General features: G+C 41.2%; 1 protein-coding gene across 13 annotated transcripts in view; it reads left to right on the forward strand.

The window, feature by feature from the left end:
* The window catches only part of LOC144296010 (uncharacterized), a 45,068-nt gene extending 26,867 nt beyond the window's left edge, over positions 1-18,201 (forward strand). For 8 of the 13 annotated variants that reach the window (XM_077868784.1, XM_077868786.1, XM_077868783.1 and 5 more), the window contains 3 exons: positions 7,728-7,891; positions 8,544-8,621; positions 17,980-18,201. In XM_077868784.1, coding sequence (XP_077724910.1) covers positions 7,728-7,891; positions 8,544-8,621; positions 17,980-18,087 — 350 coding nt within the window. In that variant the 3' untranslated portion in view covers positions 18,088-18,201. Of the gene's footprint in view, positions 1-6,853; positions 6,913-7,727; positions 7,892-8,498; positions 8,622-17,979 lie in introns of all 13 variants that reach the window. The other 5 variants (XR_013363151.1, XR_013363152.1, XR_013363150.1 and 2 more) reach the window with 3 other exon arrangements.
* The last annotated feature ends 206 nt before the right edge of the window (positions 18,202-18,407 follow it).

The following is an 18,407-nucleotide window of genomic DNA, read 5'->3' on the forward strand; positions in this document are numbered from 1 at the left end:
TATTATGCTAAGTGAAATAAGTCAGTCAGAGAAAGACAAATACCATATGATTTCATTCATATGTGGAATTTAAGAAAGAAAACAGATGAATATATGGAAAGGGGGAAAAAGAAAAAGGGAGAGGGGGAAACAAACCATGAGTGATTCTTAACAATAGAGAACAAACCGAATATTGATAGAGGGAAATGGGTATAGGGTGAGCTAGATGGGTGATAGATATTAAAGAGGGTACTTGTGGTGAGCACTGGGTATTGTATGTAAGTGATGAATCACTGAATTGTGCTCCCAAAATCAATATTGCATTGTATAACTAACAAAATATAAGTAAAAAAATATACAGTTTGTGTTAGAAAAGAAAAATGCTTCATTTTCTTCACTAATTATTCAAAATAATGAGTGCATTTTTAGCATTATCCAATAGTAAAAGATTTAATTATTTAATCTATATATTAATATGAATATTAAGGTATAATGAAGGCAAATTTCACTTAAAGTGTATAATTTGATGAGTTTTGATAAATGTACACATCTGTGGAACTCACTATAATTATGAAAATGAACATATAGCTCATGAATCAGGTTTTTAAAGTATTTTATAAGCTGATAAATTTAAACATGTTGATATTTTCAACCACCTTAGGTATTACTCTTTTGAAGCTCCAATGGTTCCATTTTTTGCACAATAGGAGCTTATTTAGGTTATCCCATGGTCCTTTGGAAATGACTCCCATAGTCTTTGTTAATTTCCTTGCCATCTTGTCACGACAGGATGCTCCAGATCTGACATCAGCCCTGGAGCCGTGATCCTTTCAGTGGGAAACAGGATGTGTCATATATTATATGATGGTTAAACAGAGCAGCAAAATCCAATAAAATTTTTGGTCTGAGTTCACTGTAGTCAGAATGCAATAGCGCTTTACCAAGCAGCTCTATAATTATGTCTTTTGTTTCTGTAGCTCCTTTCACTGAAGTGTTCAAAGTGATTTTACAGCATCAAATTTATCTTTGGGGCAATCTAAGAATGGAAGAAAAGGTTAGAGAGATTATTATCCCATTTTATAGTTGGGGAAACAGATGCCATTGTGGTTTGTCCATTAGTTTGTAGAAAATGGAGTACAAGTTTGAATTGAATCCACCTTCCTATCCGGGAAAACAGGGATTCTCATCTTGCTGCTAGCCACCCTGGCTTGAACAACCTCAGATAAACTTTTTTCTTCTTTTTTAAATAAATAGGGGATAAGAATCATTAAGCAATCAATGGGAAAGAAGGGAAATAAGAGTTTTTCCCTTTCTTTTCTGTTGCCTTCTTCCCTTCCTCTCTTTTTTCCTTCCTTCTTCTTTTTTTTTCTTTTTTTTTTTAATTTAAACATCCTCAATGTCTCTCCTAAGGAGATGAAAATATATGAGGAATGGAATGAGAAATCAGGGAATTGCAGGATCCTGGGCTTTGAAGAGCCCCTGTAAACCTCACAAGCCAAGCCTCTTTCATCCAGATAGCACTGCATCGAGGCTAAATCCAGATAAATGGGCAGCTCTCCTTTTAGGCAGATGCAACGAAGTGTAGTCCACTGTGAACTAAATCAATTTAGACTTACAAAAGCAAATCCCAAAATAGCAGCCTGGAGTTTATGAAAATGAATCCAAGTCTGAGTGCTCTGGGAAAAATAGATGACCAGGAATAGACCGTGCTGCGAAACCATGAGAGCGCTTTGCAGCTGCAGCTTCCATTTCGCTGTGGTCCTCGCTGAGGAAATGAGAAGGTAGCCTACTTTGTGCTAACGAAAGAATTAACGATTCCATTAATTAGCTTCATGGATTTTCTTGGCAGCTTCAATGTAGGCCATGGAGAAATATTATGGATTCATCTTCCCTAGAGGTCTTTAAAACTTGTGTAGTATCAGAGAGAGGATCAGAGGCTTTGGAGACTGGGCACAGGTTGTAGGAGCTGGAAGCACTTTGTGTAGCATCCAGGACAGTGTTTCCCAAACTGGTTCCAGGAAGCAGTAGTGTTCTAGGGAAAATGGAATTTCATGGTAAAATAAGGGAAATAAGGCTATATTGCTGTCTCAAACATTCCTCAAGCATATCATTATCTTAAAGGCTTTTAGAAGTTCTGCAATAAATATCTTGGTCTCTGTTTAAATCTGTTTTCTCAGATGTATTTGACCGTGGAATCCTCCACCACTTTTTTTGCCCTATGCTGTTAACATATGGACATGAATATACCAAGAGACAGTAATATTAGAAATGTTGATATAGTCCCTTCTACAGATGAGGAAAATAAGGACCAGGGAGGTGGGACAATGTATTTGGGAGCCATAGTGTGAGTCACTGGGATCCAAGGTGAAATAGAGGAGAAAATGGGGCATTTGGATGGGGCAGACCTGGGTTCAAATCCCGGCTTCATAGCTGTCCAACTATGGGATCTTGGGCAATATCTTAATTTCTTCTGAACCTTGAAATTTTTATTTGTTCCTTTCTTTAAGATTTTATTTATTTATTCATGAGAGACACAGAGAGAGAGGCAGAGACACAGGCAGAGGGGAAGCAGGCTCCCTGCAGGGAGTCTGATGCAGAACTCAATCCCATGACCCTGGGATCACGACCTGAGCCAAAGGTAGATGCTCAACCACTGAGCCACCCAGGTGCCTGGGGGGTATCCTGGAATTGTTAGCTGTGAAATGTGTTGTGAGTTGGTGGTTCTATTAGAGAATAAGTCTGAAGCTCAAGTATCAGAACAAGGACAACAGTGAGATAACTGAAATCTCATGGATGGGGGCCTGGGTGAGTTATGGGATTGACTCAAGACTAGAATCAGGACAGTGAGCGCTAGTTTACTAGGAGGAGGAGGTGGCAGGGGCTGGGAACCAGACAGGACTAATTGGTAGTTCCCCACTAGGAAGTAGATTAGAAGGTAGAGACAATGCTTCACTTTCAGACGGCACAACACCCGCTTCCTCTTTTACCCCACGTTACAAACTGAAGCAGCTGGACTGGAAAAGGGGGAGGTTGGGTAGGAAGTAGCCTAACACAACGGTGAGAGATGATCATTGTTCATCTTTGTTCTTTGTTTCTTTGCTAGTGAAAGCTTGAGGTATTTTACAGTGTCACATACTAAGAATGGTGATTTAGGCTTTATTAATTATAAATTAATAGCAATTTGCATGGATAATTATGTTTCATGCTCTATTAGGCTTTGGATAAATTATAAATAGCCTTTCTGGGGGAGTTGGGATATTTTAAACTAGGATGAGGGTGTTGCAGCATGATCTCCCCTAAGGCAACCTAGTGCTTATATTTACATGGTAGGTTTTCCCATCCTGCTTATCCTGGGGAGTGTTCTCCCACAAAACAGGCCTTATGTGGGTCAACTCCCTTCTTTTTTTTTTTTTTTTTTAAGATTTTATTTATTTATTCATGAGAGATACAGAGACAGAGAGAGAGGTAGAGACAGAGGCAGAGGGAAAAGCAAGCTCCATGCGGGGAGCCTGACGTGGGACTTGATCCTGGGTCCCCAGGATCAGGCCCTGGGCTGAAGGCGGCGCTAAACTGCTGAGCCACCCGGGCTGCCCCCCTTCCTATAAGTTCCTACAGCAACTCTGTAGCTTGCTTCCTCGAAAGCACTCAAATAGCATGGCAATGATCTATGTGTCTCTCTCCCCTCCCCATCCAGTGTATGAATACTTTAAGAGAGCAAGAACTGAGTTTCATACATCTGTATCCTCCTTCTGCCCCCAGGGTAGCGCTTGCTCCAAGTCAGTGCTTAATACCTGTGAATTGAGTGAATGAATGAGAGTGAACAAAGGATGCTCTGCTCTTTTTCACATTCTCCTTATTCAACCTCCATAGATCATTGTTTTTCATTTCATTTTATTTCATTTTATTTTTTAAAAGATTTTATTTATTTATTTGAGAAAGAGAGAGAGCAAGAGAGAACATGTGAGCATGAGTGGGAGGAGGGGCAAAGGGAGAAGCAGAGTCCACACTGAGCAGGGAACCTGATGCTGGGCTCGATCTCAGGACCCTCGGATGATGACCTGAACTGAAGGCAGACAACTTAACCAAGTGAGCAACCAAGGTACCCCTTGTTTTTCATTTTAAAAATAATCTCCATTTCTTTTTTTCCAGCTGAGATATAATTAGCACGTAACATCATGTAGGTTAAAGTGTACAACATGATGATTTGATACATACATATATATTTGCTCATATGTACATATTTTATACATATGATCATATATATATATATTTATATGTTGCAAAATGGCTAGCAGAATAAGGTTAGTCATCACTTCTATCACTTTGCAAAATTGCCATTTATTTTCTTCCCATAGATCATTGTTCTTTTACAGATGGAATCCTCATTCTTATTTTACAGTGGAAGGCAAGGAGCCTCCCCTTTATATAAACATGCCAGAATTAAGTATATCTGAATGAGTATCTTCTCTCCTACAGCATCCTCTTGGCATGCTCAATGCTCGTGGCAGAAGTGACTATTGCTGTAGATGTCGGTGTCAGAGGCACCTCCTCTTACCTGTCCTCAGTGGTCATAACTCTGTGTCATTTTACAGCAGATTTCATTTTTTGACATCAGTTCCGAGTCATTTGGAGTGAAAGCTGGTAAAAGAAACTGAGCGACCCTACTTGAGAATGTCATTTTAGTTTCAAAAGAAAGTCTTAGCTGACACAAATCAGAGGCAATCCCAAGGAGAAATTCCAAACACCTTGTGAGCAATGATAATGTCAATAGAATAAGTATATAGACTTTAGTGGTCATTTAGATTCATAAATTCTGAAGTTGTGGTGTGAAAAATCCCTTTAGCGTGGAATCAAACCTTTCAGAGCTGGGTTCAAATAACAAATGAGAGTGATAAATTCAAACCTTTGAAACATACTTTCTTTTCTGGCCAGGCCCCAGTTCAGCCTCCCAAGCTGGTTCCCCTACAGGCACTGATAACATCGTGGGCACCTCCAGAGCTCTTCCTGGCATTGTTCTGGGTGTCATTGATGTTAAGCAAATGGGGAAGGAAACGCAATCCAGAGCTCACAAAGCTAAGGGGAACTGATTTTCAAGTTCATGACTTTCAAACCTATGGTACAAAAGCATATGCATGTTAACTAACTAGGTATGTGAAGATGAAGTTATTGCTCTTGGATTCGTTCTTCCCTTTCAATGGGGGATGCTTGTTAATTAATGTTTTTGAAACTTATTTTATTGCATGAAGAGGCTTGTTCTCATGCATTTTTGGTTTAATGCCTTCCTTCATGGTTATGTGAAAATAATGTGTAAATAAGTCTCTGGAAAATCAAAGGTCTCATTAACTCTGAGCCTATTTCATCTGGCAAATGTTTATATTAAACACTTGTGTGGGATGCCTGGGTGGCTCAGTGGTTAAGTGCCTGCCTTCAGCCCAGGGAGTGATCCTGCGGTCCCAGGATCGAGTCCCACATCGGGCTCCCTGCATGGAGCCTGCTTCTCTCTCTGCTTGTGTCTCTGCCTCTCTGTCTGTGCCTATCATGTATAAATAAATAAAATCTTAAAAAAAAAAAAAAAACCCAAACACTTGTGTGTTCCAGGCAGTGTGGTAGGACCTTGGAACAGAAGAGGAGCAAGACATGGGGCATACATTAAAGTAGTTCACCACTGGATAACAGGATTTACAAGTACACAAATAAATGGCAGAAAAAAAGTGCTAGAAGAGCAGTGTGAACAAGAGAACAGTAGTAAGTAGAAGAAGGATGGGAGAAGACATGAGGGCAGAGCGATATTTTAGTTGAGTCTTAAAGGACAGATTAAATCTTAAGTGCATTGGAGATTGTGGGCAGGATGAGAAATTCAGATAGAAGAAAGAGTAAATTAGGAGTTGGAAAATGCAGAGGATCCTGGTGACATGGTGCCCGATCAAGTCTCTGACCATTGAGGTGGGAGTGGGGAAGTAGAGGTATAGGCTCTGAGAGAAAGAATGCCAGAGAATGAATGCCTAAACTGGTTTCTCATGCTCTCCTGACATGAGGTCCCCCTTTCCTTTGCTTTCTCTCAGATCCAAGTGATTTCAGGTACCGTCTTGCAGGTACTGTCTTGTTTTACACACTAATTCATACGAACATGACTTGATTCTTCCTGAATATGTTTACATCTTAAAAGGAAACACTTTAATAACACAATGATGGAACTGATAGAGTTACTTTTTTACAGGGGAATTTTAAAGATTTATTTATTTGAGAGAGAGAGAGATAGAGAGAGAGAGAGATGGGGGTGGGGTGGGAGGCAAGAAGGAGTAGAGGGAGAGAGAGAGGGAATCCCAAGCAGACTCCTTGCTGAGCCCAGAGCCCAACGTGGGGCTTGATCTCACCACCCTGAGATCATGTCCTGAACCAAAGCCAAGAGTCGGCCACTTAACCAACTAAGCCACCCACGTGCCTCTATAGGGGAATATTATACCTTGAGCAAGGCGCCTGTAAGGAATATACTGGTCACAGAAAACTATTGCTGAAGACAATCACTTCATCACAGTGGGTAAGTGAGCACTGAAAAAAGGGTCTCTCTGCAGAGGTGTGCATTTGGGGGAGTAGAGGAGGGAGGTGGTAGACGAAGGCCTGAGTTGGGATCTTATCTTGGTATCTCCCAGTGAGCTCACCAATAAGCTTTATTCCTCCCTGCTGCTTATTTATGTGCCAGTCTCCCATCTTAATCCTTTCTCATCTTCTTCCTTTAACTCCACCCGCTTTTTCCAGATCCAGCATCGTCATACATCCACCATATGGCATGATGTTATAATTTGGCAAACACCAGTAAAATGAAATCAAACTCTCCTTTACATTGCCCTTTTCTTCCTTTTCCTTCTGTTGCTAGTTGTGGTTCTGTGGGAGGCTCACACAGCTGGTAGCCTGTTGAAGGAGCCATAAAATGATGTAAGATGTCGCTTCGGAAATAAACACATTGATCCTGCAAAATGCCTGAGTTTAACTGTGGAAGGGAAATCCAGCAGAGACCTGAGACAGATGAGTTCATTGTGATTGTGTTATTTGGCATTAAAGCATATTGGTTACGCCATATGTCGCATACCCACTCTCTTGAAGGCATGAAGTATTCCACTGAAATGCATTTTCAAAATCACTAAAGTTATCATGTCAGGGATAAAATTAACACTTTTCCGTTTGAATCTTTATAGAACACAATCACTCTGTAGCCTTCATTTTGTCTTCAATCTTCAAGTACATTTTTCCTTTGTTTTAAACTAGAGCAAATTTACAGAAAAGTTGGGGAAACTGTACAAAAAACCGTGTTTCTCCCAAACCATTTGAGAGTAAATTGGTGAAATAATGCCCCACCATTCCTCTTAATATTTGTTATGGACTGAATGATGTCCCCTTGAAATTATTACGAATCCCTAATTCTTGGCACTTTAGAGTGTGATGAATTAGAAGGTAGGGTATCTATTTATTTATTTATTTATTTATTTATTTATTTATTTATTATTTACTCATTCATGAGAGATACAAAGACATAGGCAGAGGGAGAAGCAGTCTCCCTGCAGGGACCCTGATGTGGGACTCGATCCCGGGTCTCCAGAATCCTAGGACTCAGATCACGACCTGAGCCAAAGGCAGATACTCAACCACTAAGCCAACCAGATGCCCCAGGAACCAGAGCCTTTAAAGAGACATTTAAGTTAAAATGAGGGGATTGGGATGGGCCTAATCCAATGTGACTGGTATTCTAATAGGAAGAGGAAATTTGGACACAGACATGATACAAAGGGAAGATGATGTGAAGACACTGACAGCCGGCCACCTACAAGCCAAGGCTTGGAACAGATCCTTCCCTCACAGCCTTCAGAAGGAACCAACCTGCCGACACCTTGATCTTGAACTTCCAGCCTTCAGAGCTGTGAGACAATATATTTCTGCTGTTTAAACCACCTAGTCTGTTGTACGTTGTATGGCAGGCATAGCAGACGAATATAATGTGGACATTTCCTGCAAACAAGAATATTTGTCCATATAACCAACAATACAACCATTGAATCCAGAGAATTAATACTGATACATTACTACCATCTAATACTTAGCTCTCATTCATGTTTCACGGGTTGTCCCTTTACAGTAAAGGATTCAGTTGAGAACCACGTCTTGCATTCAGTAGGTCAGTCTGGAGTGGTTCCTTAGTTTTCCCTGAGTTTTGTGACACTGGTGCTTTTCAAAATTGCAGGCCATTCATTTTGTAAAAAGTCCTTCATTTTCATTTGTCTCATATTTTTTCACTATAATATTCAGATTTTGTTCTCTTACAGCGAAGACAGTGTATGATTTCCATTTGTCTTTTTCCAGGTGATGTTCACTTTGTCACTTGATTAATGTGGTATCTGGCAGGCTTATCTTCTGTAAATATTTTCCCTTTACAAATATCAAGTGTTTTGTGAAGAGTTATTTTGAAATTGAAAGTATATTACTCCTTCTCAAACTTTTTCTATCAACATGGGCTCTTGTTTTTTTAGCACAAAGAGATATTCCAGGCCCATCTTGCAATTTCCCTGCTTTAGGCTTGGAATTGGCTATTTATCCAAGGAGTTCTGGTTGCTTTGAGTGGACAGTGGTATCTACAATCCAAAATTGGGAAAGTAAGTATGGTCATTCCTATATGGGTGTCCCTGCTTTTGTGACCTTTCAGGACAAAACCATAGAACACGTGTGCATATATATATATATATATTCACACACACACACAGTTTTGTTTACTTCTTTATCTATGCATATATCTGTGTATCTACCCACATCTGTCTATCTATGTACCTAACTTGAGAATAATGAGTTCACTGATACTGTCAATTTCAATTCACCATTATAGGGCTCTGACTTCCCACACTAGGCTGCCCACTCTCCTCACCTTGCTCAAGGTCTGATCCTCACACTGGGCAGCCCATACCATGGGGATACCCTCCTCCATTCACTTTTCTCCCAGGCTCTAACACCTCAAATAAAGGACCTTCTTATGCAGATGCCCTCCTTATCCTGCTTGGGCTCTGGCGCCTGCAGTGAGCAGCCCTCTCCATGTATGCACTTCTCAGACTGCTTGGACTCTGAATTCTGCTCAAGTGCTCCTCTACCCTCACCCCTACCTCATCCTACCACCTTCCCTGCCCCATCTAATGGATTTGGGATTGAGTTGTTCAGGATAGGAAGAGGAAGGGAAAAAGAAGAGAAAAAGGAATCTTATATAAGCTCACTCACTTATTTTACGTAATTTTCATTTTAGTGTACTTTCTATCTTGACCTTGCATATATATGTATACATATTTTTCTACAGTTGTCATAGAATAATATGATTATTTTATATTTAAGGTTAACACTGAAATTCTGATTATTTTTCTACATAGCTTTTATAAAATTATTAACCATAGAAGATGCCTCAAGAAGATAAGCCTTAATTTACTCAATAATTTCTCTCTTATTGGTTATGTTTTTCCTAGTTGTTCCCAGGTAGATAATGCTGTGGGGAACCTCCTCATGAAAATGACTTTCCTAGTCTGTTAGATTAATTTCCTTGGATGATGCCCAGGAGTGGGATTATGTGGTTGGAGGATATGAATGCTTTTGAAAATGTGCAAAGCAGTTAGCTAAGGGTTTAGCACCTAGTAAATCCTCAACACGTTTGTTGAGTCAGAATAAGGACAGCCCTTTGCAAAATTATCGTGCTAACAACAGCATTTGAAGGGTGTTTGTTTTCTTCCTAAACAATTTGATTGGTTTGGATAAGTTGCTTCACTTTTCTAAACCTGTTTCCTCATCTCTAAATAGAGTAATCTGCAGTCGAATTGTACTGCTAACTCTCACCCCCTCTCACGGGAGATGCAGTGGAGTCCTTTCCCTGTAAGTGGCCAAGGGAACTGGTACTGTATCACCCACAGAGCATGTCCTTTGTCCTTCACAGGTACTTCCTGGTGTCATAGCCTCTAATCCTTTTTTTTTTTTTTTTTAAGATTTTATTTATTTATTCATGAGAAACACACAAAGAGAGGGAGGCAGAGACACAGGAAGAGGGAGGATAAACAGGCTCCATGCAGGGACCCCGATGTGGGACTTGATCCCAGGACCCCAGGGTCACGACCTGAGTCAAAGGCAGATGCTCAACCACTGAGCCACCCAGGTGCCCCCAGCCTCTAATCTTAATTGTCAAATTTCTTAGAATGCCTACTGTTCTATGCTTCCTGCCTCTGTTCCCACTGTCACCACAGATTGTCCTTTAAAGACTGTATTTATTTATTTATTTATTTATTTATTTATTTATTTATTTATTTATTTGAGAGTGAGAGAGTGTGGGCAAGCAGGGGACAGGCAGAGGGAGAAGGAGAAGCAGGCTCCCTGCTGAGCAGGAAGTCTGATGATGATGATGATTATGATGATGATGATGACGACGACATAAGCTCGATCTCAGGACCCTGATATCATGACCTGAGCTGAAGGCAGATGCTTAACAGGCTGAGCCACTCCGGCACCCCACTACCAGATTTTTCATAGAAAATGGCAACTCAAAAAAAAAAAAAAAAAAAAAAGAAAGAAAATGGCAACTCTTCTCCATCTCTTCTTATCTTGATTGCTGCTTCTTCTTCTTCTTCTTCTTCTTCTTCTTCTTCTTCTTCTTTTTTAAAGATTTTATTTATTTATTCATGAGAGACACAGGGAGAGGCAGAGACACAGGCGGAGGGAGAAGCAGACTCCATGCAGAGAGCCCGACATGGGACTCGATCCTGGGTCTCCAGGCCCAGGCCCTGGGCTGAAGGCTGCACTAAAACGCTGAGCCACCTGGGCTGCCCATCTTGATTGCTTCTAACTCTTTTAGCTATTGTTTTTCTATATTTTCCTCCCTATTTCTAGGTAACATTTTAAAATACAAGTTGCATTGGCTCTGGTTCTTAGTAAAACAACTAGAGTGAGTTTTGTTATTTGTTAAAAAGAAAACAAATATATTAAAGGACTAAGGGACTTACTGAATTTGAGGGCATTCTGGAGAAAATGGATTGAAGCTGAACTTCCAGAAATAGCATCACAGACCACACCGCAGATCGGCCTGCTGAGGAAACTGTGGCTACTGACCACAAAACCACACTGCCAGGTCCATCCTTCGGAAGCATGCCAGCCAGAGGTCTCTCAACCAGTGTTTATGTGGGAGCCCATCAAGGCTGCATGTCTCTGTACAGATAAATGAGTAAATTAAAACTCATGGTGTGGCTCCCCTTCAGCTCACCTCTGCCACTACCCATGCCAGCCCCTCACCAGTGTTAGTTTCACTTTCTTCTTTCAAGTAGGTATGTGTGATTGGTGGAATCAATCTAGCCGCAAGCTTAAATGCGAAAAGTTGTGTGTCATTTTTCTCACAGAGAGCTTGGTGACGCAGTGCGTGGGTGGCATGCAGTCTACTTTTTCCATTAGAATATAAATACTATACTATATTAGTTATAGTATATTAATAAATTGATCATAGTTGTTTTTTGATGCTCTGATAATTCCAACATCATTGCCGTATCTGAGGCTGGTTCTGATGCTTGCATGGTCTCTTCTAACTGCCTTTTGCCTTTAAAGAGTCTTGTAATTTTAGGTTGAAAGCTGGACATGATGTACCGGGTAAAAGATGCCGCAGTAGATGGGCTGTTAGTGTGGTGGTGAGGTGTGTGCGGAGCATTCTACAGCAGGCTTTTAGTGAGCCTGGCCTGGGGCTGTGAACTTCACACGTGCTTCTCAGTTTTTCCTTCTCGTCTTAGGTGCCATAGGGTGGTTAGAGTCAGTTGGAGTTGGGTATTTCCCTTCTTCAAGGTCAGTTAGGCTCTGACAAAACCCCTGCAGATTACATTCTGGCTAAATAGTTTCTCCTAAAGTTAGGTCTTGTCAAGAATGGAATGTTCCTTTTCTCCTGCTGGAAGCAAGAGAAGAATTTTTTCTGATCTTCACAATGAGAACCTGATAGAGCTCCCAGAGGCAAAATTTACAAAAGTCTTGGGTCCTCTCATGACAGAGTCCCTCTTAAGTTTTACTCTCAGACTTGTCCACTCTGAGCCTCCTCCAATTTATCAGTTACAGTTCAGGTTTCCTATTCTCTGAGCAGTGGTTCTGTTTTTTTCTTTTGGGGGCGGGGTGGGGGTGGGGGTGGGCAGTGGTTTCTGATGAGGTTTCTACCTCGGTGTGTTGTGATTCTTTGGACCTGCCTACCTATCTCTCCAATTTGGGGAGATGCACTTTGCCCTTGACCGCAATTCTCTGATGGATCTAAGAAGACTTGTTGATTTTTAGTTTGTTCACTTTTTACTTGTGAAGACAGCTTGATGACTTCCAAGTGACTTACATGCTGGACCAGGAAATGAAAGTCTCCTGCTGATAGTTTTGGGTGTTCTAAAATATTTCTCTGCCAGAAGGTGACCAATAATGTTAGAAAAACTTCATTCAACATAGCAGATTAATTTCATATAAGTTTAGTAGGTTTTACTTGAGACAGCCTGAAAGACTAGCAATGACATGGGCTTTGGAGTTGGACCTGGTTTGGAAATCTGATGTGAGGGATGCCTGGGTGGCTCAGTGGTTTAGTCCTGCCTTCTGCCCAAGGCGTGATTCTGGAGTCCCAGGATTGAGTCCAACATCGGGCTCTCTGCATGGAGCCTGCTTCTCCCACTGCCTATGTCTCTGCCTCTCTCTCTTTGTGCCTCATGAATAAATAAATGAATCTTAAAATAACAACAACAACAAAGAAAGAAACCTGATGTGATGTCTGCTTGTGTGATTTTGGACATATTACTTACTCTCTCTGAGTGTCAGTTTTCTAATACATAAAATGGAGGTTGGATTATATTCCTTATAGAATCACATTACTACTGTTATTTTTATTCCTAATTTAGAGAATAGGAGGGAGCTGGGCAGGATAGTAAGGAAGTCTCTTCCTCCTTTACTGTATCCTTAATTTCTGTTGTGCCCTGCTCTACTAGTTTAGTTTTAACAGTAACTGTCTTTACTACCTCTTCTATTTTTCATGTTAAGCCTTAAATGTCATCCTTGTCTCTATATAAAGATAGAATCTATTGGGCTATGGTGTAGTATTACATTCTTCCATGACCATCAAGGAAACCCTGACATAGGCATCTTGTCTGTAAATTGGTGATTTCTGTTTCCAGCCAATTTTCTCTTCTGAGTCATCAGAATAATTTGAAACTCCCTATTTGTTCCATTGGTACCATGCTAAGTAGCACTGGATTTCAGTGACCATGACAGTAGTCAGGACATTACTAAGGATGGAGTTGGGTTAGGCTATAGGAATTCCACAGCTTCTTTGCCTTGCTAAGATCTTGCTAAGTGAAGTACTCAGACTCTCAGTTCCTCATTATGAATATTCTAGTACACACCCCGATGAGTACATTCAATTTGTTTCTAGTAATCTTTCCTTGGCAGATGAGCTAAAAGGTCAACTGTTAATTAAGGTGGAGCAAAAATGAGGTGAGCACTGGCTGAGTCATGGGTTGGGAGTTGGAGCACTTCAAAGCTGACGATGGTTGAGTCCAAGTAAGTTGGATCTATTTCCTCTGGTTGTTATTTCCAAAGCCATGAGAAGAGAAGGAAATGAGAACCAAGAGGAGAAAGAGCAGGGATAAGGAGAGGAGAGGGAAAAGGTTAAGGAGGAAATAAATATAAGAAGGAAACAAAATTTTATTGAGTGTTCCTCACAAATCAGTAACCATCTTATGCATTTCATGCTCTTGCTCCTTAGAGCCATCCTATAGAGTAGCTATCACTCCTGTTTGTCCAGTGTCTGCTTTGTGCCACGTGCTATGTGATGGGCCTGGTGATGTAATGATGAATATTTCATTCACATCTGCATGAACAGGAGGTATTGACAGTCTAATTGGGGATTCTGACATTGAGAGTTTCCATACAGGGCACTAAGTGCCTTGGGTTTGTATAAGGACAATGAAGAGTTTTCATACAGGAGTGATTAGTATTGCCTGGGGAAGTAGGTCTGGAAAGAACAAGGTACATGTGGAGAGGATCCTCTAAGTGGGGGGAGCAGTATGTGCAAAGTCATGAAGGTATAGAACATCATCATACAAATTGTTTTAGCTGGAACACAGGGAGTAGAGGGGGGAGAGGCCTGATCATGATGGGTACTCTGGGCCAACCCACATTTGTGCTTCATGTTGAGGGGGGGAAATAACTCAGCAGAGGAACAACTTGGGAGAATCTGTCTTTTAGACAAGCTCCTCTGGCAGCATCTTACAAGATGAGTTGGAAGTTGTTGAGAATGAAGTGCAGGCAATTCCAGAGAAAGTCTGTATAAACAGTCTAGACACAGACTAATAATACATTTCTGAATAAGATATTGAGGATGAGAAAAGTCACAGACTCCAGTGACCATTATAAAATAATAGAACTTAATGTGAAGCATATCTTAATTAAGTTGTTTTTAATAAAATAAAATTATAGAACTTAATGACCGATTGGATGGTTGTGGGAAGGATGAGGGAACTTTAAGATAACAGTCAAGCTTCTGGGTAGGGTAATTGGGATCATTGTGGCCCCCTACCTTGTGTTAGAAATTGGTGCTGGCAATCACCCTTTCCTGCTTCTCTGCTGCAGTTGCCAAGGAAGCAGCAGTGACAAGATTGTTCCTATTGGAACCAGTACTGGGGCTGGAGCATATAGATGAGGGTCTGCCTCCTCTTCCTTTGAGTCTCAATATTGGAACATCCTACCTAGATGTGGGATAGAAGGGGAAAGCTGTCCAAGTCAATTTGCCTGTCCAACCACATTCACAAATGAGATGGAAGAGTAGGAGAGTGGAGGATACACACAATTAGTTTACAGTAATCTCATGCCACCAGCCAATGTGCTTCAGTCTATGTCTTGGATTAGGACCAATCTGTTTTGTAACTTTTCCACTTTGAGTGCAGTGGGTGGAAAAGTAGGAGGCAAATGAAAAAAAGGAACAAGAATTTCCTCTTCTATATCCTGGAGAAGAAGTATGGGAGAAACAGGCTTGATTTAGAGAGATGATAATCGTTTCATTTTTGACATGCAAAGTCTGAGATGATGGTAGAAAATCCAAGTAGTAAAGTCCATTACAAAGTCAAAAATAGGATTTTAGAGTTCAGGAGGGAGGTCTGGGCTAGGAAAATGGGCTATTGTATTACCAGAAAACAGGTGATAGTTGAAGCCTTGTCTGTGGTTTACAGCAGGGGACAAAGAACAAACACCTGGAACATGAAATTTAAGGGACAGATGAGGAATGTGAGTGCTGAGAAATTAATGGGTAGGAGAAAAACCTGGAGAGTGTGAGGTCTGGGGAACTACAGGAAGAATGTCCTCAAGAAGAATTGTCAGTAGGTTGTAAGGACAAATAAGGAGCATCAAGAGAATGGCTTGGAACAGCTATGAAGAAAAGGTGGAGAGAACAGAAACAAGATGAGTAAAAAGCATTTTCAAGCTGCCATGAGAGCACACCTGAAAATGGAACCCCATCAATCATGGTGCCAGTCGCCATGAAAACGCCATTTCAGCAACAGTCAACTGTCAGATTACTAGGGTTGGGGATTTTCTGGGTGAATGTTATAGGAGGACAAAAGGACCAGGAGCTGAAAATGTTGGGTTCCAGTTCAAAAGAGAAGATGAAATTTTGATTGGGAGACTCTAATAGCCTTCAGAGTTCAAGCGACTGTCTTGGGGTGTCTGTGAAATTAAGAGAGTAGACTAGAAGGTTGGTAGTGAGAAGGCAGAAAGATAAAAGGAGGCTGTGGTTGATAGACTGAAATGCTGGGGTTTAAGTTTCCAGAGGTAGAACTGCTCCTCATGATGATAAGGGCCATTGTGGACATGGGAGTAGATTGTAGAGGGGGAAGAGGGTTGAAGTTTATTGTCATTGAGGTGAAGAGACTAAGAGGCTAGGTTATTAGATGTGCTGCCCATGTGGAAATTGAATTCATTTAAGAAGACAACAGATCTAAAGTGGAGAGGAAGACAATCAGGTATCAAGGTGCTCGATGAATATAGAAGAATGATGCTAGCTTTGGTGGATTGTTAATTAGAAGGGTAGAAGGAAGAATAACAAAATGGCCGGACTTGAAGAAAAAAGGGATTTGGCACAGGAGAAAAAAAAAATGTCTTGATAGCATTATTAGAGACTTAAGAGAATGCTGATAACTACCTTTGGTGTCCCTGTAAGGGAATGAGCAGCCTCCATGGAAAAGGGAATTAATATCCTCAGGGAAGAGACAGGAATGAAATAGTCAAGGAATTAGAGAGAATATTACAGAAAGAGAGTATCATCCTGGAGATGGCTTATATTGCATATGGTGTTTTTGGTTTCCTTGACTTTTTTCTATTAAGTGTTATTAATATATTGTTTAAATTATTATGACTTGGGCAGCCCCGGTGGCGCAGCGGTTTAGCGCCGCCTGCAGCCCAGGGTGTGATCCTGGAGACCCTGGATCGAGTCCCACATCAGGCTTTCTGCATGGAGCCTACTTCTCCCTCTGCTTGTATCTCTGCCCCCCTCTCTCTCTGTGTGTCTCTATGAATAAATAAATAAAATATTTAAAAGAAAATTATTATGACTCTAGAATAAAATTTAATTTCTGGTGTTTGAAGTCCAATTTTGTTCTTTTTTTCCCCTCCAAATTTTCATAGTTATTATCACTTAGTAAAATTATTTCACTGTTATTCTAACAGAAATTGCAATAATGTATATAATGGACCTTAGAACAACACAGGCTTGAATGGCACAGGTCCACTTACTTGTGGATTTTTTTTCTTCTCCTGTGAAAAGTTTTATTGTTTCCATTGGATCCATGGCTTGGGAGAGGCCTCCAGGGTGGTTAAAAAACCTGCGGGGTAGCTGCAGGGAGAACCTCAGGCCTAGGCCCTGGCACCAGGGGGATCCCAGTGGGGCCCCTCAAAGAATGCTAGGCTCCTGAGGCTCCTAGGTGTCCTGGAGGGCAAGGCTTTCCAAGAGATACTCATTCAGCCCAGCCTAGGGGCCAGCCTGCAGAAGTTAGCCAGGGGGTCACCACCTTCTTGATGGGTTTCACCTGCTTACTCAGGAAGCAATTCTCCAGGAAGCTACAGAGATGAAGGTCTGAGTGGTCTTTGGATCCCAAGGCATGCAGATCCAAAAGGGCCTGCTTCAGGTTTTCTCCAGGACCACCAGGCTTCCATGGCATCCAGGGCTTTATCCCACTCATCTTGGAGCAGCTTCTGCATGTTCTGGAAATGGATGCAGCCCTAGGCTAGTTTTGCATCTTCAAAGGATGCTGAGTGTCCTCATTTTTCTCCTCTGCCAACTCTTGGAAGAAGTGGTCCACACCCTCCAGAGCCAGATCCCTGTGGTCAAAATAGAAACCCAGAGAGAGAAAAGTGTAGGAGGCCTGAAGATGCATGTTGACCAGGCGGTTGATGGCAGCTTCCAGCCTGGCGGAATGATTCTGATGAATCTGGGAGCTCACGGTTGATCAGCAGTAAGGAGCTAAGCTCAGAAGGTGGTGTTGGCTGGTTTCGGAGGCAGAGCATGGCTGAGAAGATACCTCTATAGGTTCTGACTAGAGGGTGGTCAGAGGCTGAAAGAAGGGGTGTCCCTGGGTCTGGTTCTGTCCAAGCAATTTTGAAGCAACAGACAGATCCAGGAACCATCAAGCACATTGCCTATACAAGGATTTTTATAGTGCAGTGCTATAAATGTAGCTTCTCTCCCTTATGATTTTAATAACATTTTCTTTTCTCTACCTCACTTTATTATAAGAATACGGTATATAGTACATATAATATACAAAATACAGTGTTAATCAACTATGTTATCAGTAAAATATCAGCTATTAGTAAAGTTTGCAGGAAGTCAAAAGTTATGTGCAGATTTTTGATTGTGTGGAGGAGTCAGTGCCCCAACCCCTTGTTGTTCAAGGGTCAACTGTACTTTAATCTGGGTCTAATTGATACTCTCACCTTTTCTTGTAGGTCAAGTTCTCTGGGAAGCAGACTCTGAGAAGAAGATTTGTACGTAGTAGGTTTATCAAGAAGTACCCTTGGGGGGTGCCTGGCTGGCTCAGTTGGAAGAGCATGTGACTCATGATCTTAGGGCCATGAGTTTAAGTCCCATGTGACATGTAGAGATTACATAAGTAAATAAAACTTAAAAAAAAAAAAAAAGAGGAAGTACCTCTGTGGACATGAAGGAAGTGGTACCAGGTAGAGCAAGGGGTTGAACTGTAATGAAGTCATGGACAGGGGCCTCAGCTGAGCCCAGGAGAGTTTGAGGGCCTAGGATGGAACTTCATAGTTGCCTGTTTTCCAAACTATTGTCAGAATGATCATATCATCTTATATTCTCAATAGCAGTAAATGAGAATTGCAGTTCTTCCATATTCTTTGCTAGTACTCAGTGT

Source organism: Canis aureus, chromosome 24 (genome assembly GCF_053574225.1).
Source record: "Canis aureus isolate CA01 chromosome 24, VMU_Caureus_v.1.0, whole genome shotgun sequence".
Classification (NCBI taxonomy): Eukaryota; Metazoa; Chordata; class Mammalia; order Carnivora; family Canidae; genus Canis; species Canis aureus.